This window comes from Lissotriton vulgaris, chromosome 11 (genome assembly GCF_964263255.1).
Source record: "Lissotriton vulgaris chromosome 11, aLisVul1.2, whole genome shotgun sequence".
Classification (NCBI taxonomy): Eukaryota; Metazoa; Chordata; class Amphibia; order Caudata; family Salamandridae; genus Lissotriton; species Lissotriton vulgaris.
In genome coordinates, this window is record NC_141699.1 from 726,930,788 (window position 1) to 726,956,967 (window position 26,180).

Here is a 26,180-nt window from a genome sequence, read left to right on the forward strand (position 1 = left end):
GTTTCATTATAGCCTCCTCCCCTCAAACCTACATTTTTTAATTCTCTAGGCACAAGTCTTTTCTTTATGTCACTCTGAGTTTATTAGTGCCACACACACGTCTTCACTCCACTTACTGCTGCATTTAAGCCTATTATCTGGTTTAAAATAGACTTCAATACATGGAGTGAGCTAGTTTCCCTACCAAGCCAAATTCTCATATTGTTGCTTTACCATCATGGATGGTCCTTCCAGAATCCCATCTAGTTCAGTTCAACTGTATCTAGTATTAAAGACCAGTGCAAACAAATTCCTTTTCTTACTAAGCAAACTAAGCACTCCTTCCTAAGTGATCCTTCCAGGGTTGTCGGAATACTGTTGCTCCTCCACAGGCTGTAAGATGTTCTCATTCAATATTAACTTCAAACATGGGTAGTGGTGTGATCTCTATGTCCAGGAGATCCACTTCATACGTGAATATATATTTCTATCACTATCTGGTGAACTAAATTTGTGAAAATAAATAGTATATTTAGTATATTTCATAGTCTGGGAGATTGAGCCAGTCATTTTCATATTCGTGTTTAGCGTAGAGGCCACATCTTAACTCTTTGAATATTTCGGACAAGTCTAGCCTTTATCTTGACCATTTTACAGAATCTGGGGTCCATTCAGTTTATACATATGGATGTTGACGATTACACAGGCCCTACCAGCTGCCATAGTAACAAATAAAGCACCCTGATGCATTATTATTGATACAAGTACCTCAGACCTATTTTAAAACTCATGCTCTAAATGGAAATATGAAAGGTAATATTATAAGCAACACAATTTGCCGTCTTACATGAAAAATAAACCTTATTGAGATGATGTTACAACCACAGACGTGCTTCATAAGTCTCAAATGGAATTCCTATAGAACTCAAAACCCAAATATCAGAATTCAACATTTTATAGTTTTGTGCATTAACAGGGGAATCTTTTGTATCCCTATTATGTGTTTTCATGGATTATTGCTGGTCAGCTTCATTATTAGTGTAAAAAGCAATACCGGCTTAGCCCCCTCTTCAATGAGCCCCATAGATCTTTCAAATACTGACGCAAACTTTGACTTCTAAAACGTTCGATGTTTTCATCAGTCTGTGGATGGCAAGTTTTCATAAGATATCAGAACTACTCTTGTTGATGGTGAAAGGCCATTTCCAATTGATATCTTAGCTACCCCAGAGCCTTGTTTGCTATCTTCTTTACCCGGGAAATACTCAAGTAAAGTGGAAGGCTCCCTAAGAGCAGAGGTCAGTTAATTGCCCATACTGGTGAGGCAGTTTTCTCTCTGAGATGTTAATGTTTCCAAATGATACACATTCAAGAAAGTCTCTCCATAGTAGTTTTTTTCACTTTAGGCATAATCAAGAATATCTGTACCTGCTGATCGAGGATTGACAGGAGGATGGGAGTACTTGATCAATCAGCCCTATGGCAATGTAGAGGGTATATAATGTTGTCTCTGCTACCTCCCCTTTGTGGTTCCACAAGTCACCTGAATGGCGAACGTTGTGCCTCAGTTAGTGCTGGGGCCGTGATACAAGATTTGCAAGACAGGCTTGTAAATTTGATATATAGGAATGCGTTTTTAAATATTACATTTTTCTTATTTTAGGATTTGGGTTTTAATGGTGGCAAGAGGATTTTAGGGTTCACGTTTGGGTAATTTTTAGGGCAGATCAGGAGTTTTTAGGGTCCGAGTTGGGTGGTGTTTAGGGTTAGTAAGGAGATTTTACAGTTCAGGGATTAGTAGTGCTCAGGGTTAGTAAGGGGTATTAAGGGTTCAGGGATGAATAGTGTTTAGGGGTGGTAAGGTTTTTAGGGTTCAGGAATGGGTAGAGTTTAGGGGTAGTTTAAACTGTTTTGGGTTCCAGGACGTTTCGTGATTAGGAGTAGTTAGGGTTTTTTAGGATTCACAGATGGGTAATTTATAGTGGTAGGAAGGGATTATGAAGGTGCTAGGGTGGGAAATATGACATTATATAAATTAGTAAAGTATCATTAATCATTAATGAAATTAACATTAATCAAATTTTAAATGTTTTATTAACTATAAGAAAATACAAGTATTTTTTGTATTAAAGCATGTTTAGAATGAAAGATTAATATATGTGTTGTTTGATGTATGTATATATACATATATACATATATATATATATATATATATATATATATATATATATATATATATATATATATTCACTAAAAAACACAGGTTTCATGTACGTTATAGTTAGTACTTAGCATTTTAAAAACGTTAGAAATTCACTGAAAAAACAGAGATTTCAGAAAGTTATAGTTAGGTTGACATTTCACTCGTACAAAACCAGAGAAATTCAGCCGTTATAGTTAGCTGAGCTAACTATAACCCGCACCCCCGTAATGCACTGCTGATGATGTCAAATATTACATCACTCATGACATGGTCAGTGACATCACTGATGACATCTCTGATGACATCATCCACTTAACATCTGATGTACCTCTTCACACCCTAATATAACCTTTGATACACCCACTCTAAAATACAGACTACCATTCTTGAAACCATAGACACACCAATACCAGTTAGTACATACCCACTCACTGATTCATGTGTACACACATCCACTCACTCACCCATACAGTCACTCATTCATGCAGTCACTCACCTATACAGCCATTGATATAAGCAACCATATACCCATACAGGAATATATGACTTTACCACGAACACAAATACCCCGCATGGCATTACCACGCGAATTTTTCTTCGCAAGTGGCTGTACCACGCAGCTTTTTAGAACGCAAGTTCTTACCTCGCATTTCAAAAACGTAACATTCACCAGCTCTTACTTCCATCCTCCATCGAAATATGCGTTAAAACACGTCTACAAAAACTAAAAAAGGACTTCAATTATGACGTACTCGCCACGTCTTCGGTGCGTCTCTTTTTTTTTTTTTTATTGACACTTTAGGCGTTTTTTTACTGTATGTAGCCTGCTCGGTATTTTTTTTTAAATGGGGGGGAGACCCCCCCAACCCCCCAAGGCCACGCAGAACTTACATGCTGGACGACCAAAAGGAATACCACTTGCGTGGTGAAGACGGTCGTTGAAGGCTCCCTCGTTGAAGAGACGTTTGCGGGGTAAGTGGATCGTTAAAAACGTCAAGCGTGGAAAAGACATCGTTGTAAATGATGTTTCCCCCCATACAGCCACTCACACACAGAGTTACTCATACACCTAGTCAGTCACGCAAAGAATCCATCACATTGTCATTTACTCGCCTATACAGTTATACACAAACCACTTCACTTATTCATATAGATACTGTTGGACTTGGCCCTTATGGCAGGTTCACCCCTAATCTTTTTGCTTTTTATCTGTGATATGCGTGGATGATTTTCTGGTCTGTGCGCACTTTTTCTCTGTGTCCCAGAGTAAAATGCGTGCATGTAGTGAGGCTGGCCTGCTCTCCCATAGGGATGCATGGGGAATGTCTGTGTCCCTAGTAATTCCTGATGTGTAGGGAGTGCATGCTCGAATTCGGTATGTGCGTGTTCGTGGGAATGAATGCTTCGCAATGATGTATGTTGCGTGAATGTGGCATGTGTAGAAATGCCATTTCTGGGACTTGGCATATTAATGTAAAATATGCCTGCAGTGTGATTGGCTGGAGCTGGCTGGTGAGCCTGGCTCCAGGAAGGCTGGATGGGTCTGCCCGGTGGTGAGTGTGAGATCAGCATGCTTGATGGCTTGGGAGGAGTGCACTTGGTCCCTGCTGGGCCTGGACTTTCCCCGGACAATGCTGGCTCCACCCCCTGTAGTGCGACTGATGGCCCTAGCCCTGCCAGTGAATAGAGAGGGTGGTTGGGGTAAACAGAGTACTTCAGAACCAGCTGCAACTGGTTTCTCCCCCACCCTGCACCATGAGACAAAGGAATTTGCTGTATAAGAAGGGGTTGTGTCCCTATACAATTTGTCCTGTTCTTGGTTCTGCCTAGGATCTTGCCAGAGGGGGCTGCTGCTGCTGCAGGGGCCCAGAGGACCGCCACTTGGCTGTCTCCCTGCCTGGAGACCCAGTGTGCTGGCTCTGGCCCTGCCTTGCCCCTCTGCCTGCCTCCAGACTCTGTGGGAGCTTTCCTGTGCCTGGAGGCACCTTGATTTTGATTTAGAGCGCTAGGCGCGCTTTTATTCCCTTGAAGCACTGAGCGCGCTTCTCCTGTGCTCCAGAGCGCTGGGGAGCGCTTTAATTTGCATCGCCGGTGCCCACCCGGCATTGGGACCGAGATCGCCGATTTTTGGCGTAGCGAGTGCCCACCTCGCTTTGTTTTTATTGAAGGCCGGTGCCACCCGGCATTGCCCCGTTGTGCTGATTTCATTTTCGAGCCGGTGCCCACCCGGCATTGCCCAGGAAATCACCGCCGCAGCCCGAGAGCACTGAGAGCCGTTGCCGGGCCGCCGCGCTGCCTGCAGCGACCCGGAAGTCCCGCCCCCTGACCCCCAGGGCCGCGCTGCCATTGGCGGCCCCGGCGGAAGTCAGGCGGAGGGAAAGGAGACGAGGCCAGGCGGAGCGCGAGAGGAGCAGCCGGCTCCCGTGTCCAGGAGGCTCCCCGTGTGGAGAGGAGCCCCGCGCTGCTGCTGGGAGACTCCCCGTGAGGAGAGAGGAGCCCCGCCCGCCCTGAGACGCCGGTGAGTGTGCCAGAAAGGAGGGAGAGGGGCCGCGGGACACATTGCCGGTGTCCGCCCCTCCCCCATAGCGCGACCTCGCGCTTGTGGCTGTTTGGAGCCCCGAGGCTCCTGGGTGCATTATTGATTCCTGAGTCCCCCGTGAGGGACTCCAACTAGAGGGGCCATCCTTTGTTCCTTGAGCCCTGAGAGGCTCTCGTGCCCCACTTGTTTATGAGCCCCCGAAAGGCTCTTCATTGCCCACATCGTTTAGAGCCCTGAGAGAGGCTCTGGGGGCATATTCATTATTTAGAGCGCTGAGCTCTATTTGCCCACTTTGATTCTTGAGCCCTCCTGGCTCCAACGTTGCCCAGTGCATATTTACAACTGTCCAGCACTTAGTGGACAGTTGCCACGTTTAGGTTGGTGTGCTGTGCTGCCTGCACAGCTGCCCTGACACTGAGACTCAGGGCATTCCGCCCCTTTCGAGGCCAGTTGGCCTGAGGGACATTTATGAGTGTTGTGCTTTGTGCACCCCGCGCATTGTAATTTCTTGTGATGTAATTCTTGCGCATATGTTCTAACCGCTTACCTTTTCTAAAAGTAACCTGATTAGGTATTCTTATGGTCACCCCCTTTTGCTAAATGTGACCTGCAGTGAGGGTTGTTTATGTTTATCCATTATGCTAGATGTGACCTGCATAGTAGATTGTTGATGGTTCATTTCATGTTAGGTTTCCTTCCCTTTGCTAAGAGTGAATTGCTTAGGTGTTGGTATCCCTTCCCTAGGTCCTAGTTACCTGCGTGATTTACCTACAGTGAGTTAGGGTTGCGTAGGAGGTCCTTATTGTTCCAGTGATTACTGGATGTGTGTTGCATTTATAATTTTGGTGCTACTCATTCTATGTTTACGACATAAGTGTATATTTACCAGTATTATTTTCTAACAAGTGCCTACCCCTGACAGTGGTCCATGTGGCCCTGTCCTGTACATAATTCCCCTTGTAAATTCTGCCCGTGCCCCTGGCACATTGTACAGTTTGCGTGTGTTATCTAATGTGTTTTGTTTATTATAATACAAAGGCTATTTTTGATATAACCTTGTGTGGAGTCTTTCCTTTGTGGTGGGCCTTGGGTGTTGTTGCTGGGGTGCGTGCGCAAATACTTAACTCATACCGCCTCCAAGTTTAGCCTAGACTGCTCGCGCCACGCTACCTAGAGGGCGAGTGGGGGTTGCCTTGGTGTGTGACTCCCCTGCCCTGACTTTAGAGATGGTGATCCCTGACTGACCTCGACGCGAGTCTTGGCCGGCCAGGGTCCCGTTTCTGACATTGGCGGCACGCGGTGAGGATGAGAATTTGTGTTTGCGTTGTACCACAGTGGCGACGGGCCACACTTCAAAGCTCTGCATTTTCTAGATAACCGCATTTTGGGGATTATTGTTTTTTAGGGAAGTTCAGTATTGCTTCTCCTGAAAGGTGTCATTTGTATTTTGTCCAGTACCTTGTTCCCCGCCCTGCTCCCAGAGTTTGGTACCTGTGTCCTAGTGGTCAGGTTGAGAGAATCAGGGGTGGTAGAAACTGCCTTACCAGTCCGAGGGGAGGGTTGTGCGTGAATGAGTGTGTGTTACGCTGGACAGTGGAGTGCAAGTTCTGAGAGATAGGAATCTTGCTGAATTGTGTTAATTGTGTTCTCCTGTTTAGCTCAGACCCCCAGGTTCCCTGTGTCAAACTTTTCCTGAGAACGTCCGCAAAAATGGAGCCAGTTTTTGATCTCTGTAGTCTGTTTAGGTACAGTAGGTTAGAGCTGGTCATATTCTGCGAAAAGGGAGGCATAGAGGTGAGTGAGTTGGTTACTCAGTCCCAGCTTAGGGACAGCCTGATCCAGTGGTAAAAGGATCAGTGGGATCTTGAGCACAGAGAGAGAGATAGGGCCCGGGCCGCACGCCATGAGGGTGGTGAGTCTGTGGGGAGCCCTGAAGATTCTATTGATGAATGTGAGTTGGATGGTGGTGACAGTGGATGGATGTCAGCAGAGAGTGAGGACCCCATAGATAGGGAGTCCCTTGCTGGGTCCAGTGTCAGTACCAGCGCCCCGTCCCTTTCCCTGTCCCCAGAGGAGTGGTTGGATAGGAAGGAAGAGAGGGAGTATCAGCTAGCGTTGGAACAGCTCAGGTTGGAGCATGCCAAGCTAGAGACTGAGAGGGCCTTGTTCAGGGAGAAGGTAGCCCAAGAGAGTAGGTTACCCCCTGAGTGCATGTGTAATTGTCTGGATTCCCCAGGGAGGGTGGAGTCCAGTGGTGGCAGCTTTTTGAATGTTGGTGTAGACAGTCCCACTCCCAGTTCCCCGAGTATGTTGCCTGTTTCCCCCGCAGAAGAGTTTGGGTTGAAGTTCAGGAGACTTAGGAAACTGCCTCATCAGTCTTGGGAAGACTTTGAGGATGAGTGTTGTGGAGCACTGTTTGATTGGGAAAAGGCTCACGTGAACGACAAGTCTGGCGGATTGTTTCGCATGGTTGTCACAGAGCACCTGCTCAGTTATTGTGTGCCAGAGTTGCGCCAGCATCTGTTGAAGTTTGGATCGTTTAGTGCATGTGAGCTTGCAGCGGAAGCGGACCGATGGGAGAGTGCCAGAGGTTCCTTAGCGCCGCTAGTGAGTGGTTCCAGTAATAGTGGGTCAGGTTTTCTCCAACCCAGCGTGGTGGAGGAGGGTGAGAGTAGCCCAGCTAGGTCTCAGTATAGTGAGGAGGGTGTAGGGGCTTGCTGTCTGTCTCAGTGGAGCGGAAGTGAGTGTGAGACCGAGAGTCCCCAGATGCCCGAAGCCCTGCCTCAGAGCCTGGATGGTTTCTTTAGGGAACACCAGGGTGGGGACCTATGCTTACCTGTTAGTCCACTTGAGGGAGATCTCCTAGTGTGTGGGGGACCTGGAGCATCTGTGAGCGGAGCTTCTGTAGTTGTGGAGTCTGGCAGTACTGCTCCAGGAGGGAGAGTACAGAAGTCCAGTGAAAGGAGTGATTTGGGAGTGACCTGTGAGTCCTCAGAAGTCCTGGAGTGCCAGGCAGTGATTCCACCAAAGGTTCTAGACCGGAGGTTGGAGGTCCAGGTTCAGGGTTTGCCTGACCTGAAGGGTGGGAGTACTGTAACCAGTATCCTGACCAGTTCTTTCTCCAGAGGTACCGCCCCGGTTGGGAGGGAGCAGGACTCTGGAAGGGGGTGCCGAGGGTGGGAAAGCCCACCTCTGACCCCGGTACCACCTGAGGGGTTAAACCCTAGGTTGGGAGAGTGGTGTTTAGAGGGTACCCCTCGCAGGAGGCGGAGGAACCCTAGGAGAAGAGGTAAGGGGAGGAGAGCCTTCCCTGAGACTCCTGGTCCACCTAAGGTTGTAGACCCTAGGCTGGAGAACCAGTGGCAGTCTAGCCCTGTCTTGCAGACAGGAAGAGTGGAGCATGGCTGTTATGTGCCAGGGGTTACTACCCCCCACTTGGTGAGTTGGCAGGATCCAGTGGCACCTGGGTGGCCTAGGGCCTGGTCCTTGCCGAGGGCAGCTGGAGAGTACCAGTGGGGTAATCCAGTGAGTCCCTACAGTAGCTTTAGAAAGAACCCCAGGGGTTCACAGTGGCGTAAAACAGGAGGGTGTCCCTGCAGTTGCGGGCCCGCGTCCGTGTTTTATCGCCCCAAGCAGGGAAGCCCATCACGGTGGTGATTGGTCTGCCCTGCGTTTTGGCTGGTAGGGGGTTGTGTTGGACTTGGCCCTTATGGCAGGTTCACCCCTAATCTTTTTGCTTTTTATCTGTGATATGCGTGGATGATTTTCTGGTCTGTGCGCACTTTTTCTCTGTGTCCCAGAGTAAAATGCGTGCATGTAGTGAGGCTGGCCATCTCTCCCATAGGGATGCATGGGGAATGTCTGTGTCCCTAGTAATTCCTGATGTGTAGGGAGTGCATGCTCGAATTCGGTATGTGCGTGTTCGTGGGAATGAATGCTTCGCAATGATGTATGTTGTGTGAATGTGGCATGTGTAGAAATGCCATTTCTGGGACTTGGCATATTAATGTAAAATATGCCTGCAGTGTGATTGGCTGGAGCTGGCTGGTGAGCCTGGCTCCAGGAAGGCTGGATGGGTCTGCCCGGTGGTGAGTGTGAGATCAGCATGCTTGATGGCTTGGGAGGAGTGCACTTGGTCCCTGCTGGGCCTGGACTTTCCCCGGACAATGCTGGCTCCACCCCCTGTAGTGCGACTGATGGCCCTAGCCCTGCCAGTGAATAGAGAGGGTGGTTGGGGTAAACAGAGTACTTCAGAACCAGCTGCAACTGGTTTCTCCCCCACCCTGCACCATGAGACAAAGGAATTTGCTGTATAAGAAGGGGCTGTGTCCCTATACAATTTGTCCTGTTCTTGGTTCTGCCTAGGAGCTTGCCAGAGGGGGCTGCTGCTGCTGCAGGGGCCCAGAGGACCGCCACTTGGCTGTCTCCCTGCCTGGAGACCCAGTGTGCTGGCTCGGGCCCTGCCTTGCCCCTCTGCCTGCCTCCAGACTCTGTGGGAGCTTTCCTGTGCCTGGAGGCACCTTGATTTTGATTTAAAGCGCTAGGCGCGCTTTTATTCCCTTGAAGCACTGAGCGCGCTTCTCCTGTGCTCCAGAGCGCTGGGGAGCGCTTTAATTTGCATCGCCGGTGCCCACCCGGCATTGGGACCGAGATCGCCGATTTTTGGCGTAGCGAGTGCCCACCTCGCTTTGTTTTTATTGAAGGCCGGTGCCACCCGGCATTGCCCCGTTGTGCTGATTTCATTTTCGAGCCGGTGCCCACCCGGCATTGCCCAGGAAATCACTGCCGCAGCCCGAGAGCACTGAGAGCCGTTGCCGGGCCGCCGCGCTGCCTGCAGCGACCCGGAAGTCCCGCCCCCTGACCCCCAGGGCCGCGCTGCCATTGGCGGCCCCGGCGGAAGTCAGGCGGAGGGAAAGGAGACGAGGCCAGGCGGAGCGCGAGAGGAGCAGCCGGCTCCCGTGTCCAGGAGGCTCCCCGTGTGGAGAGGAGCCCCGCGCTGCTGCTGGGAGGCTCCCCGTGAGGAGAGAGGAGCCCCGCCCGCCCCGAGACGCCGGTGAGTGTGCCAGAAAGGAGGGAGAGGGGCCGCGGGACACATTGCCGGTGTCCGCCCCTCCCCCATAGCGCGACCTCGCGCTTGTGGCTGTTTGGAGCCCCGAGGCTCCTGGGTGCATTATTGATTCCTGAGTCCCCCGTGAGGGACTCCAACTAGAGGGGCCATCCTTTGTTCCTTGAGCCCTGAGAGGCTCTCGTGCCCCACTTGTTTATGAGCCCCCGAAAGGCTCTTCATTGCCCACATCGTTTAGAGCCCTGAGAGAGGCTCTGGGGGCATATTCATTATTTAGAGCGCTGAGCTCTATTTGCCCACTTTGATTCTTGAGCCCTCCTGGCTCCAACGTTGCCCAGTGCATATTTACAACTGTCCAGCACTTAGTGGACAGTTGCCACGTTTAGGTTGGTGTGCTGTGCTGCCTGCACAGCTGCCCTGACACTGAGACTCAGGGCATTCCGCCCCTTTCCAGGCCAGTTGGCCTGAGGGACATTTATGAGTGTTGTGCTTTGTGCACCCCGCGCATTGTAATTTCTTGTGATGTAATTCTTGTGCATATGTTCTAACCGCTTACCTTTTCTAAAAGTAACCTGATTAGGTATTCTTATGGTCACCCCCTTTTGCTAAATGTGACCTGCAGTGAGGGTTGTTTATGTTTATCCATTATGCTAGATGTGACCTGCATAGTAGATTGTTGATGGTTCATTTCATGTTAGGTTTCCTTCCCTTTGCTAAGAGTGAATTGCTTAGGTGTTGGTATCCCTTCCCTAGGTCCTAGTTACCTGCGTGATTTACCTACAGTGAGTTAGGGTTGCGTAGGAGGTCCTTATTGTTCCAGTGATTACTGGATGTGTGTTGCATTTATAATTTTGGTGCTACTCATTCTATGTTTACGACATAAGTGTATATTTACCAGTGTTATTTTCTAACAAGTGCCTACCCCTGACAGTGGTCCATGTGGCCCTGTCCTGTACATAATTCCCCTTGTAAATTCTGCCCGTGCCCCTGGCACATTGTACAGTTTGCGTGTGTTATCTAATGTGTTTTGTTTATTATAATACAAAGGCTATTTTTGATATAACCTTGTGTGGAGTCTTTCCTTTGTGGTGGGCCTTGGGTGTTGTTGCTGGGGTGCGTGCGCAAATACTTAACTCATACCGCCTCCAAGTTTAGCCTAGACTGCTCGCGCCACGCTACCTAGAGGGCGAGTGGGGGTTGCCTTGGTGTGTGACTCCCCTGCCCTGACTTTAGAGATGGTGATCCCTGACTGACCTCGACGCGAGTCTTGGCCGGCCAGGGTCCCGTTTCTGACAGATACTAACACATACTTACTCTCTTATACAATCACTGACACAAGCACACACTCATCCATAAGTCTCTCTCACGATCCTCACTCTCACATATAGTCACTTTTATACTCCAACACTTACATGTACTGCCTTTCACGTATGTAGTTACTCACACATATACCACTGAGATATCCACTCTCTCACAAACCCAGCCATACGCACATTTACCCACCCATACAGCCCCTCGCACATGCACTCATGAACCCATACACCCAGTAAATCACCCACTCACACATCCATGCATGGAGTCACACACACCCCCCCACCCACCCACAGACACCCAGGCACTTAGACAACCAATCATTAACCCATATAAGCACTCATGTAGCTACTCACCAACCCATGCAGCCAATTACAAACCAACTGACAGACTGATACAGACATTCACACAGATTAGTCATTCACCCATACACTAAATCATCCATTCAGACACTCAAACACCCACTCATTCTTCAATGCACATTGGTGTATATATATATATATATATATATATATATATATATATATATATATATACACCAATGTATATATATACACCAATGTGCATTGAAGAATGAGTGGGTGTTTGAGTGTATATATATATATATATTCCAACCAAACGCCCTTGCGCTCGAGAATGCACTCATCGCCGTTCTCCCAATGCTGGGTGTGTTTGCCTTTCGCAGCCCACGGCCTTTACATCCATTAATAATCAGCTGGCTCGACGCGCTTCAAGGCACAACGCCTCTTAGTCATGAGCTAACAGAGACATGAAATTGCTTCACCTGTATTTTCACTTCTTTATTGGTGAAGTGGGCGTGGCACACCACCGTCGTGCATGGTATGCTGGATGTTACAGTCCTACAGGTACGTTTTGCATTTCCTATAGTAGGTCCCATGTCTCTGCATTAATGATGCCAATAATATTAGTTGCCTTTAGTAGGGAAGGATTTTACAGGCGACGGGCTATATTTAGCGTGGAACAGCGTCTCTGTGGAACCGGAACTTTGTCCTCCATAGATCTCCCAAAGTTCAGGGGTGGTGCAAGTCTCGATACCGCGGCTCGGGCAGCCGCTCAAACAGATTCCAACCAAACGTCCTTGCGCTCGAGAATGCACTCATCGCCGTTCTCCCAATGCTGGGTGTGTTTGCCTTTCGCAGCCCACGGCCTTTACATCCATTAATAATCAGCTGGCTCGACGCGTTTCAAGGCACAACGCCTCTTAGTCATGAGCTAACAGAGACACGAAATTGCTTCACCTGTATTTTCACTTCTTTATTGGTTAAGTTGGACCGCCTTTAGTGGGCGTGGCACACCACCGTCGTGCATGGTATGCTGGATGTTGCAGTCCTACAGGTACGTTTTGCATTTCCTATAGTAGGTCCCATGTCTCTGCATTAATGATGCCAATAATATTAGTTGCCTTTAGTAGGGAAGGATTTTAAAGGCGACGGGCTATATTTAGCGTGGAGGACAAAGTTCTGGTTCCACAGAGACGCGGTTCCACACAGCAGCATGGGTACGTTTTCATAGCAGGCCATGCTCCCTTTGTCCACCAGTCTGCAAACAAGCTCCCTGGTGTGCTCTTGGATGGGGATTAAAGTCACTTCACTTGTGGGGTCCTTAGGGGCCAGCTAGCCTACCTGTTACCTCCAGTAAGCCCCACACAGTGGGATTGCTGAGAGGTGGGCACGGGCCATGCCCCCTTTCTCCACCATTCTGCAAAAGCACCCCCTGACACGCTCTTGGTTGGGGGATGAAGTCCCCTTGCCTCCTGAGGGTCCCTGGGGGCAAACTAGCCCTTTTGTTACTTCTAGTAAGCCCCACACAGCTGTGTTACTGAGAGTGGTCAGAGGCCACACACCCTTTTTACACACTCAGCAAACGCACCTCCAGGCACACTGCTGCTTGGGGGAAGAAGTCCACTTTAGTCCTGAGGTCCTCAGGACACAAGGGAACCTCATCACCCCACCAGCAGTGCCTCAAGAGGCGCATTTGCAGAGTGGTGTGAAAAGGGGCATAGCCTCGTACCACCTCTCAGCAATCCCACTGTGTGGGGCTTACTGGAGGTCCCTGGTGGTCTAGTTGGCCCCCAGGGACCCTCAGTAGGTACAGTGACTTAATTCCCCAACACAGAGCACCCCAGGAGGCGCATTTGCAGAGTTGTGAAGGGAGGGGACGGGGCCTCTGGCGAGTTGCTGTTTAAAAAAATAAATATATATTTTAAGAAGGGGGGCTATGTGGCCCCCCTTCTCTTGAGCCTTTTGGGCCCGGGGACCCGATTCCCTGGGACCTGTTCCATTTTTTTACTGAAAAGGAGGGGGGCCCCTGAGGCCGATTACAGCCCAGAGGACTCCATCCCCGGGGCTAGGCCTTTCGTTTTTTTTATTTTTGAAGGGGGAGGACCCCAGCCTGATTTCTACACTGGGACTCCCATCACCCGGGCCCGACAAAAATGTATTTTTGGAAGGGGTGACGCATTGCCCCCCTTCCCTGGCCCACTCTTGGGCCCAGGGACCCCATCCCCCGGGGCCTGGCCAGCCTTTATTTATGTTGTTTTGGAGGGGGGCCATGTGGCCACCCTCCTGAAGCCAATTATGGCCCGGGACCCCATTATTATTTATTAATAATAATAATAAATTAAAAAGGGAAGGGGCCGAGTGGCCCCCCTCCCAAGCCACTTTTGGCACAGGGGAACCCATCTCCCGGGGCCTGGCCTCACGTTGGGGACCACGGGGGCATTGGGGCTCCCCTGTGGTCCCCAACTCCTGCGGGAGCCGGCATTGCATTTGGACAAAGGAAGATGCAAACATGCAGCTCCCCTTGTCCAAAAGCAATTCTGCTTCGCTTCATGGAAGCAAGAGACCTTTTTCTGCTCTTGCTTCCATGAAGCGAAGCAGAAGTTTGCAATGACAGGGCCCTAGACCTCGGTCCAGGCCAGCACTCTCCCCAGCAGCTCCGCTTCCTCTGCTGCATCGCCCAAGGCCAGAGCGCCTCACCAGAGCAGAGTTCGCACCCGCAGCCCGCTCCCTTGCAGAGCTGAGCAGAAGTGCTCCCTTCCCAGCCCGCTACTTGTTGCTTTCTTCTGCCTTTTTTTCGTTCCTCCTGTTGTCCACAGGTATTTTTCCCCTGGTGTTTTTTTAAAGTTTTAATTTTATTTTCTCCTGCAACCTGCCAGTTTCCTGACGCTGCTGCCCCTGCAGACCCTCCCCCTGACATAGCACCCGCTCCCGCCTCCCTATCTCCATTCCACCACCTCCCCTACTTAATGGTGACCGCAGCGCAGCAGGCGTGCCGCTGGTGCACTGAAGGAGCGCCTAAGGCAAGCTCGTCTGCGCCCGTCCCCAACCCGACCGCGGCTAGCGCTAGGAACCATGGATCTCCGGAACCCCGCCAATACATCTCCACCGCCCTCCACACTGTCAATCTCGGAAGACACAACGGCTGCCAAAGAGCAACACTGAACACCACCCAAGGACAGTTCTCCGGCAGAAACTTCCGACGATCCTTCACCATCGCTACACCCCCAAGACAGCCGAAAACTCGCTGGACGCCCACACCACTGGAGCCCTGACTTGCATCCTCCTCAAAGTACGCTCCCTACACAGACACGCTAGAGAGATCTGGGACCTGCTCGACACCCTCTCGCCCAACGTTGCCTTCCTCACTGAAACCTGGACAAACGCCACCTCCGGCTCTGACATCGCCACCCCCATCCCCGATGGATACGAGATCCAGAGAAGGGACCGACCCACTGCCCAGGAGGAGGACTCGCCATCGCTCAAAAGACCTCCCTTCGACTCTCCAACTCCAACACGAGCGACCCCCACTCCAACACAGAACACCTCTACTTCAAGATCCAGACCAACCCCAGGACCATGCTATGGGCACCCTCGCCTAAAGACTCCCGGACCGCACACACAGTCTGCAACCACCATCGCCGACCTTGTCGCACCCCACACCATCACTTCCACGGACTACATTCTACTCGGAGAGCTCAATTTCCACCTCGATAACCGCAGCAACCCCTACTCCATCACCCTCCTCGACAACCTCTCCAACCTCAGACTGAAGCAGTACGTAACCACCCCCACGCACAGAGCAGGACACACCATCGACCCTATCTTCGCAGGAGCGATGAACATCCATTTCAGCCATAAATCACAGCCCCCCTGGATTGGCCCCCACTGCGTACACTTCACCTTCAACACTTCCACCGGACCCAAACCCCCTACGCCCACCTCAAATGAACTGGAGCAAGATCACAGAGGAGCACCAGAACACCACCCTCCTCCTAGACCCACACTGCGCCATGACCAACGCCAACTCCGCAGCCAAGGAACTCCACCGCTGGATCTCAGCTGCACCAACAAGCTAGCACCCCTCCACCACCGTGGCAAACAACGCCCCCTGAAAGCCGCCTGGTTCACCACCGAACTCCAAGTAGCCAGGTGCTACTGCAGATGCCTTGAGAAAACCTGGCGAAACCGGAAAACCATGGAAGACCTGAACAACTACCGGAATGCCCTGAAGGAATACCACCCGTGCTTAAGAGACACTAAGCGGACTTTCATCAAGAACAAAATCCACACCAACGCAACCAACGCTAAAGAACTCTTCAACGTCATACAGCAATTCACCAAACCCTCCAGTGAAGCCACGGATATCACACCATCTCAGGAACTCTGCATCAAGCTCAGCTTCTACTTCCATCTAAAAATCAAGGCCCTCTGCGACAACTTCAGCGAACAGATGCTGGGCACTACCCCAGCCCGCCACCATCACTGACAAAGAGCTGATCATCACAACCTGGAATCCTGCCATCATCGAACACACCACCGTGACCATGAAGAACACCCACTCAGGAGCCCCCATGGACCCCTGCCCACCGCACATCTACCAGAGGGCCGCCGCCGCCATCGCACCCGAACTAGGACGTACCATCAACACCTCTTTCGTATCCCGCATCTTCCCCGATGACTGGAAGCAGGGGGAGGTCAAACCCCTCCTCAAAAAGCCCACAGCCGACCCGACAGACCTGAAAAACTACCGGCCCATCTCTATCTTCCCTTTCACTGCCAAAGTCACCAAGAGACTGGTAAACACCCAGCTGACCGCCTTCTTCGAAGAGAACTCCATCCTAGACACCTCCCAGTCCAGATTCCGCAGCAACCACAGCCCTGAGATGGCCCTCCTTGCTGCCACTGACGACATCCACATGCGACTAGACCAGGGACACACCGCAGCCCTCATCCTACTAGACATCTCGGCAGCTTTCGACACCGTCTCACATCGCACTCTCGCAGCCAGACTCCATGACGCTGGGATATGACGAACCGCCCTCTCCTGGATCCGATCCTTTCTCGCCGGCAGAACCCAGAGGATCGGACTTCATCCATTCCTCTCCAAACCCACACAGATAAACTGAGAGTTCCCCAAGGATAATCGCCCAGCCCCATGCTCTTCAACATCTACATGTCCCCCCTCGCCTCCATCATCAGACAACACGGTCTCAGCATAGTATCATGCGCCGACAACAACCAGCTGGTCCTCTCCCTCATGAAGAGCCCTGTAGACACCAGACTGTTTCCAGGAAGGGATGAGGGACGTAGCCGCCTTGATGAAAAGCAGCTGCCTGCAGATCAACTGGGAGAAGACCGAGGACCTCAAACTAGGACCCTCCACCTCCGCCTGGGACAACACTTGGTGGCCCTCTTCCCTTGGGAGTCCGCCCACCCGACAGACCACGCACGGAATTTCAGCATCATCCCTGACTCCTCCCTCACCATGACCTGCCAGATCAACTCCATCGCCTCCACCAGCTTCAACTGCCTTCGGATCCTCCGCAAGACCTTCAAATGGATACCCCCAAAATGCTGAAAACCCATCACCCACGCTCTCATAACCAGCAGACTGGATTACGGCAACGCTCTCTACACTGGAATCTACAAAACTTTTCTCCACAATCTCCAAATGATTCAGAACGCCGCAGCAAGACTTGTCTTCCGAACCCTATGGCACGAACACATGACCAACACCTACGTGACCTCCACTGGCTCCACATCGAGAAGAGAGTAACCTTCAAACTGCTCACCCATGCTTTCAAATCCCTCCACAACATCGGACCCAAATACCTCGAACGAGAGAGTCTCCTTCCACGTACCCAAGAGGAGCCTTCGCTTTGAAGACCTCGCCCTCGCAGAGACCCCCCGCATTCGCAGAACAAGAGCAGGTGGAAGAGCTTTCTCCTACGTTGCAGCCAAAGCCTGGAATGAGCTCCCTGTCATCATCAGACGCTCCCCCACCCTCCACACCTTCAGGAAGAACAGACCTGGCTCTCGACTGAACCGGAGCTGCACCCCCCTCCCCAGCGCCTTGAGACCCTCATGGGTGAGTAGAGCGCTTTATAAATCTCTGATTGATTGACTGATTGGAGCAGTGCTCCCTCCCTGCCATTGAAAACTGCAATGTCCTAGGGGTCGGCACCCCGGGACATGGTTAGAGCCGGCCCTGGGGGTTGGCGGTCTCCAGGGCCATCAAAGGCTCCTTAGTGTATAAAGCCCTGGGGAGGTGGTAGTCCCCAGAGCCGGGGGTCCACAACTAACCCCTGTATTTTTATTATTCATTGCCCTGGGGCAGTGTGGGAGGGCTCAAACCCCCCACATTTAGTATTTAGAAGTAGCCCCGGGGAGGTGATGGCCCCGGGGCTTGGGGGGCCCATGAGGCCCCGCCTCTAATAAACTGAAGCCCCGTGGAGGTGGCGTTCCCCAGGGCAGCGAGGGGGGAAGGATCCCACCACACATTTTTTTTGTATAAGCCCCGGGGAGGTGGTGGTCCTGGCTGCGGGGGGGGGGCATGTACCCCCACCGCACATCATTACATCATTAACAAAGCCCCAGGGAGGTGGCGGTCCCCCGGGCTGGGGGTCGCCGTGGGTCCCAGCTACATATTAAAGCATTGCCCTCAAGACCTGGGACACCGGGGGGCTTAAAACAAATGAAGCGTGGGAGCCCGTGCTTTTAAAAAAAAAAATTCATTAGGCAGGATTTGCATAGGTTCCGTGAATCTGGCCCCCTGACCAGGCCTAGGGGGTCAGGGTGTTTCTACCCTGCCAACTTTTCTTGTTTTATGACCTTTTTTCTTGTTACTCGGATCAACCAAGTCACAAGATGGCTCAATACTTTTTGGTTTAGAGTGTTGCGGAGGGTTCGCGGATCCACCGCAGTCACCAGATATATAAAGATTTTTAAATATGAATATTTCAGAAACTACTGAACGGATTTACACCATTTTCAAAAAAGCACGCTTTCTGAACCAAGAGCTGCTTTTTGCCAAATTTGGTGTAATTCTGTTCAGCAGTTCAGGCTGTAGCTATGTCTAAAGTTTCCGATGGAAATTAACATGGAGAAAACGCGTTTTGGGAACCCCCTATATTCTCGGCCCCCACTTGACAAATCACCCTGAAACTTTCAAGACAAGAGCTGACTGGAGCGCCCCATTAGTTTTGAAAATGTTGGGAAGATTCGTCAAACAGCGCCAAAAAATATTGGCAAAAGAAAAAACACTTTTCCTATGGAAACTAGGTCCTAACTATAACTACCTAATGGCGACATCTGTATCTTGAGATCCAATAGAAGGCAGAAACCAAAAAAGTGACGGCCTGGGAGACAATTTGTTCTGTCTATTTTGCACTTGAAAGGAAGTTACTTTTGGAATTATGAAAAGAATTGAAAAAAGAATAAAAAGGTTAATACTCACGGAGGACAGAGTCTGAGGAGTTTTTTGTGCCGCTGTGTCACAGGTCGTGCAGGACGACAACTTTGTATGTGCACATACACACACTTACTAATCACCTGAGAAACACCCCTGATGCAAAAAACCCCAGTGTAGAGGAACTCCTGATCAGGGCCAGACTGGGATTGCAAACCAGCCCTGGCAATCAAGTCCGACTGGCCTCCGGAGGAGGGCTGGCGGGAACACTGCTGCGCTTTTGTTACAAGGAACACATTTTGCAGCACTGCTGCAAAACCACCCCACAGCAACAAAAAGGGCCCCACCGGTACAAAACCAACCCCCACCCTTTCGGCCCACCGGTGAAATACCTGGTGCCCGCTACGGCTAGTCCGGCCCTTCTCCTGATGTACTGACAGCCATGTAATGACTTTAGATATTACGACCTATGTTCGTTCAGTCCACATATCTGTCAGTTCTGGGATGAGAATAACATCTTCAAGTGTTTAACTAATCTAATATGCTTTCATCTTTTTCCTTTGTTTCAGTTTACGACCAATTCGATACCACCCATTATCAAGGTTATTACACCATGAGTACAGTGGTCCAAAATCTGTTGGTTTCAATCCTGGTGACAGCCATACCCAGATTCATCAAGGTACCCAATATAGTCATGCGAACAGCATGAGGGGGGCCCTGACGAACAACAGAAGCTAGCACTCTTGATACTGTCTAATCCTTGTAAGAGGGAATGCAGAAAACAACACAGTTCCAGGTTGGGACAAAAGTCTGGGTGCAAGACTGAACTACAGAAAGTCTTAGATTGCTAAGATAAAAGCAAAAATTCCCAGATTCATCAAGGTACCCAATATAGTCATGCGAACAGCATGAAGGGGGCCCTGACGAACAACAGAAGCTAGCACTCTTGATACTGTCTAATCCTTGTAAGAGGGAATGCAGAAAACAACACAGTTCCTGGTTGGGAGAAAAGTCTGGGTGCAAGAATGAACTACAGAAAGTCCACCCATTATCAACGTTATTACACCATGAGTACAGTGGTCCAAAATCTGTTGGTTTCATTCCTGGTGACAGCCATACCCAGATTAATCAAGGTACCCAATATAGTCTCTGATTAATCAAGGTACCCAATATGTGCTCTGCTCGCATTGTGTGGAATTTTAGCTGTGCCTTATTAACAGCGTAGCGCTATATCGCATAGCCCACATTGCATGTATTTAGCGCTATACCGCATATTTTGCAATGCTAGTAAATTAATTTGGTGCCAAGTTCGTATTGCTGGATAAATTATTTGGAGCTGATTGTGCCGGTGCCACTGCCCACATCACAGCGATATTCCTAATTTGTGCCCCAATCTCGCCCTGCTTCCCTTTTTGTTTGTGCTGCCATTTTGTTGTTGTGCCTCCCAGCCCGTCTCTCCACCCCACTCCCGCCTCCCAGCTGACCCTCCCTCCCACTAATAGTTCAGGACTGACCCGTATGCTCCAGCGCTGTGACCATCCTGAGGAGTTCAGAAGCGGTCGTTCCCCACGCTCCTGGCCACCTGGTATCGCAGCGCTACTGCTCATTGCCGCCAATACTTAATTGTGCTCTGCTCGCATTGTGTGGAATTTTAGCTGTGCCTAACTAACAGCGTGGCGCTATATCGCATAGCCCACATTGCCTGTATTTAGCGCTATACCGCATATTTTGCATTGCTAGTAAATTAATTTGGTGCCAAGTTCGTATTGCTGGATAAATTATTTGGAGCTGATTGTGCCGGTGCCACTGCCCACATCACACCGATATTCCTAATTTGTGCCCCAATCTCGCCCTGTTTCCCTTTTTGTTTGTGCTGCCATTTTGTTGTTGTGCCTCCCAGCCCGTCTCTCCACCCCGCTCCCGCCTCCCAGCTGACCCTCCCTCGCCCCACCCCCCCCCACTATCCACCTATGACAGATGCATTTGCGCGCAGCGTTCACGCGCAGCGGTCGCGCCCTATGGACGCCGAAGGTGTGCCAAAGGTAAGCCCGTCTACGCCCGTCCGCGCCTGGACCGCGCCCAGCGCCAGACCCCCTGGCCCCCGCAAATTCCACTCCGACCGCATAACGTACAGCGCCGCTACCCTCTCTGCACTTAACCCCAGCCGTCTCCCCAACTGCTACCAAGCCGCCCCAGAACACACCCATGGACCCTTCACCTGCCACTCCTGCAAGTTCGACTGCATCAGGACCCACACCAAATCCACAAACTCCAGCCAGAGCTCCGACACTAACCACCTGAAATGCATCCTGCTCAACACCCGCTCGGTCCACAGACACGCCATTGACCTTTGGAACCTACTCGACACTACATCGCCGGAGGTCGCCTTCCTTACAGAATCCTGGATGAACGCCTCATCAGCTCCCGACATCGCCATAGCCATCCCGGACGGCTACAAGATCATCCGAAAGGACCGCACCAACCAAACAGGAGGAGGCATCGCCATCATCCATAAGAACACCATCTGCATCTCGACCAGTTCAGACGATAACCTCACCACCGCCGAACACCTTCACTTCCAGATCCACACCGACCCCAAGACCACACTCAGAGGCACCCTCCTCTACAGGCCACCAGGACCCCGCACACAATTCAGCGAAGACATCACTGACTTTATCAGCCCACACGCCCTCTCCTCCAAGGACTACATTCTACTGGGATACCTCAACTTCCACCTGGAAAAGAAAAACGACAGCAACACCACCACCCTTCTGGACAACCTGGCCAACCTCGGACTCGAACAACTTGTTGATACCCCCACCCACTATGCCGGGCACACGCTCGACCCAATCTTCACCTGCAGCAAGCACATCTCCTTCAACCACACCACAGCTCTCCATTGGACGTACCACAGCTGCGTTCACTTCAACTACAAAAAGACCACGACCCACAACCACCCACAACCAATTCCCCGAAGAAACTGGAACAAAATTACCATCGACCAGCTCTTCACATTGCTTCATCAAAACCCTCCTGCCAAATCATCGGACCCAAACCAAGCAGCCACCAACCTCACACAATGGATCACCTACAGCGCCGACGAACTAGCACCCTTGAAAAACCATCAAATCAGGCAAGGTAGCAAAAATGCCCCCTGGTTCAACGACGACCTTAAGAAATCCAAGACGTTCTGTCGCACCCTCGAGAAAGCCTGGAGAAAAAACCCAACCACTGGCAACCTGGCCACCTTCAAGAACGCCACCCGCAAACTCCACCAACTAATCCGATCCACCAAGAAATCAGCATTCAAGGATCGATTTGACAACAACGCCCACAACAGCAAGGAACTATTCAACATCGTCAAAGAATTTACCAACCCTACCGCCGGCACCAACGACATCACTCCCTCCCAAGACCTCTGCGACTCTCTAGCCTCATTCTTCCACAACAAAATCGCCGACATACATAACAGCTTTGAAAACCAGTCCGGAGACCAGTCCACTCTACCCACCTCCGAACCAAAACCCCGCTCTAACAACCTTTGCACCTGGAACCCAATCACCACTGAAGACACCATCCGCCTGATGAACTCCATCCACTCAGGATCGCCAACCGACCCATGTCCCCACCACATTTTCAACAAAGCAGACTCCATTATCGCACCCCATCTCCGAGACGTCATCAACTGCTCCCTCAACTCCGCTACCTTCCCGGAAAGCTGGAAACATGCCGAACTCAGCGCTCTTCTGAAGAAACCCACAGCAGACCCCACTGAACGTAAGAACTACCGCCCCATCTCGCTCCTCCCATTCCCTGCAAAAGTCATTGAGAAAGCCGTCAACAGTCAGCTCGCCACCTTCCTCGAATCCAACAAATCCCTCGACCCCTCACAGTCCGGCTTCCGAGCCAAACACAGCACCGAAACAGCCCTCATCGCAGGAACTGACGACATTCGAACACTACTGGACAACGAAGAAACAGTCGCCCTCATCCTACTTGACCTCTCCGCAGCCTTCGACACAGTCTGTCATAGCACCCTCATACAACGCCTCAGCAACATCGGAATACAAGGAAAAGCATTGGACTGGATCATCTCGTTCCTCGCCGGAAGAACCCAGAGAGTCCGCCTCCCCCCTTTTAGATCAGAGGCCTCTGAAGTCATCTGCGGCGTACCAAAAGGATCTTCACTCAGTCCCACCTTCTTCAACGTATACATGAGTCCCCTCGCATCCATCGCGCGCCAACACAACCTCAACATCATCTCATACGCAGACAACACCCAGCTGATCCTCTACCTCACCAAAGACCCAAACACCGCCAAAACCAACTTACACGAAGGAATGAAAGAAGTAGCTGAGTGGATGAAGAACAGCCGTTTAAAACTGAACTCGGACAAAACGGAAGTCCTCATCTTAGGTTCATCCCCCTCTGCTTGGGATGACTCATGGTGGCCACCGGCCCTGGGAACCGCACCCATACCTACGGACCACGCACGTAACCTGGGCTTCATCCTAGACTCCTCCCTCTTGATGACCAGACAAGTCAACGCCGTCTCATCATCATGCTTCAACATCCTACGCATGCTCAAAAAGATCTTCCGTTGGATCCCCACCGAAACAAGAAAAACGGTCACCCACGTAATGGTCACAAGCCGACTGGATTACGTAAACACCCTTTACGCCGGAAACACAGCCAAACTACAGAAAAAACTCCAACGCATCCAAAACGCCTCAGACAGACTCATACTAGACATCCCCCACCAAGCTCACATTTCCGGTCACCTGGAAGACCTCCACTGGCTCCCCGTCAACAAGAGAATAACGTTCCGTCTCCTCACCCACGCACACAAAGCCCTCTACGACCTAGGACCCGAATGCCTCAACACACGCCTGTCCTTTTACACCCCCACCCGCCAACTACGATCGTCCAATCAAGCCCTCGCCGCAATTCCGCGCATCCATAGATCCACCATGGGGGGAAGATCCTTCTCCTACTTAGCGGCCAAAACCTGGAATTCTCTCCCCACCCACCTCCGCCTTACACAGAACCACCTCTCCTTTAGAAAGCAACTAAAAACTTGGATATTCGATAAGTAAAGTACCCCCCCCCCCCCCCCCCTCCTCAAGCGCCTTGAGACCCTCTGGGTGAGTAGTGCGCTATACAAATTTTTGAACTTGAACTTGAACTTATGCGAACAGCATGAAGGGGCCCTGACGAACAACAGAAACTAGCACTCTTGATACTGTCTAATCCTTGTAAGAGGGAATGCAGAAAACAACACAGTTCCAGGTTGGGAGAAAAGTCTGGGTGCAAGACTGAACTACAGAAAGTCTTAGATTGCTAAGATAAAAGCAAAAATGCCCTTTGTAGAGGTAACAACTCCCAAAAAAGCCAGTCCATAGCCTTAATGGTAGACACTCCAATTTAGGATGTAAGAGACAGAAGCATGGATAGCACTGAAGTTAATTATCTTGGATCCAGAAACTTTCCAGGCACCATAAGCTGGTTTTCTGGCAAACTCGTCAAACAGGAAAGGGCAAATCTACTTATGTAATGAAAAAGCAAACTTGGAGAAAAACAGGCTGATGGATTAGGCCTGTCAATAACCTCTTGCGGTGAAAATTCAACTTGACAGTAGTAACTTGATAAAAAATATCAAGAAGAATGTTAAAAATACATTTTCAAAACAAAAAAGAAACTGGTCTCAGTATTAAGTCCCTTTTCCAGCTGATAAGAGAAAGGTAAACAAAAAAAATTTCACAAGCTTAATGAATCCCTATATCAATAGAAAATTTGAAAACAAGTGCAAAAAATAAAAGGAAGAAAAAGGAACTGGCCCTGTCAAATAAAGAACATTACAGGTCCTGGTAGCCTCTCTTTTACCTCTACTAGGAGCAAGTTCGATGAGTAGTGACTAAAAAGAACAGTAGGAGGACATAGGAAAAAAGTAAGGAGTAGAGGCAACGGGAAAGGCTAGGAAAAATAAGATAATAGGATAGGAAGAGAGGACAACAGAGGGAAGGGAAAAATACAAATAGTGAAAATATTTTTCAAAATAAATCAGCACTGCAGAAGGAAACATAGGATACAGATGGAAGGATAAAGAGGGAGAGGAAACAAGGATAAAGCATAGAAGAGGGAAACTAACAGGAAAATAAATGGGGAAGACAATAACAACAAAACCCAACAAGTCTTAAGAGTGGGACAGAGGTAGTGTGGGTGATGATAATATATTGAATTAGGTGAAGAAAAGCAAAAATACCAAAAAGGAAGGGCAGTTCACGGGGTGGCCCACTAAAAGAGTAAAGGGGTATTGTTAAAGAAATGTAATGCTGGGAAAATCAACAATAAAAAAATCATATTCAACATTCACCATATTAGTTTTGTTACCCTGGTAGATACTGACACTTTGTCAAACCGATAAGTCACAATGAAATTCAACAGTGCCTATTACATTAGAGTGTGACTTTTAGAAGAAGGTTTAAGAACAAGCAATCAAACATATTTATTCAAAGCACAAGCCACCAGAAACACAACAGGACACATACGTAGCCCACCAGTAAACATAAAAGAGTCACTGAGTTACCTTATCAGCAATTTTCACAAAGAGGCTGAACCCTTCCCATGTGTTGAGCTGCAGTTTGGATGCTATGTTCTGGCACAGGTCACGAACCTTTGTGTTGGTTCCTACCTCAAATACCTGAAATGAGAAAGAAACGTGAGGCGAACATGAAGAGTCCTAAAGTCATAATAAGATGTAGAATTGTCTTATGATCACATATAATAAGTCAAGCATTCCTGTGATACCAAAGGCATACTTCATGAACTGTGCCTTTATGCGCACTTTCAATGCAGAAAGATATTTTCTTGAATTACAAAGAGTGGATCGCAGGGCATCTATGAGCTCGGACATTTGATTAAGGCAACCAAATGTTGACTCTAGTTAGAACAAGGACTTTAGGTTTGAACACCATATTGATTTGATGGCAGTACATATACACAGTCATTCTATTTTTCATAAATTTACATGATTATCATGACGCTATTTTTACTGATAATAATCAGCTGTTTTTCAGCCTTCCATCCATTTGTGGCTGATCCAGGAAACACTGGTGATACATATTTTCTGTTAACAAGAAACATCTTAGTGTCAAGTGGGGCTGATGAATGAAGAGACAGTTCACAAACGGTGGCTGTGACTTGCGCCCTGACTATCTGCGACCTAACTCTGATTTTGCAATACAATCTATGGACAGTCATGTCACAAAAACTCCACTCGCGGGCACACAGTATGATCTCCATAATAAATATTTATTAGGTAGGCCACTATTGCAGAACCCTGTTACTGGATATAAATACAGGGATGTTGGCCT

The 26,180-nt window shown here is 49.8% G+C and overlaps 1 protein-coding gene across 1 annotated transcript in view; it reads right to left on the minus strand.

The window, feature by feature from the left end:
* The window catches only part of LOC147683395 (unconventional myosin-VIIb-like), a 1,214,266-nt gene that overhangs the window by 176,899 nt on the left and 1,011,187 nt on the right, over nt 1-26,180 (minus strand). The window contains exon 41 of the mRNA XM_086943813.1: nt 25,394-25,507. Within this exon, the coding sequence (XP_086799939.1) occupies nt 25,394-25,507 (114 nt within the window). The remainder of the gene's footprint in view (nt 1-25,393; nt 25,508-26,180) is intronic.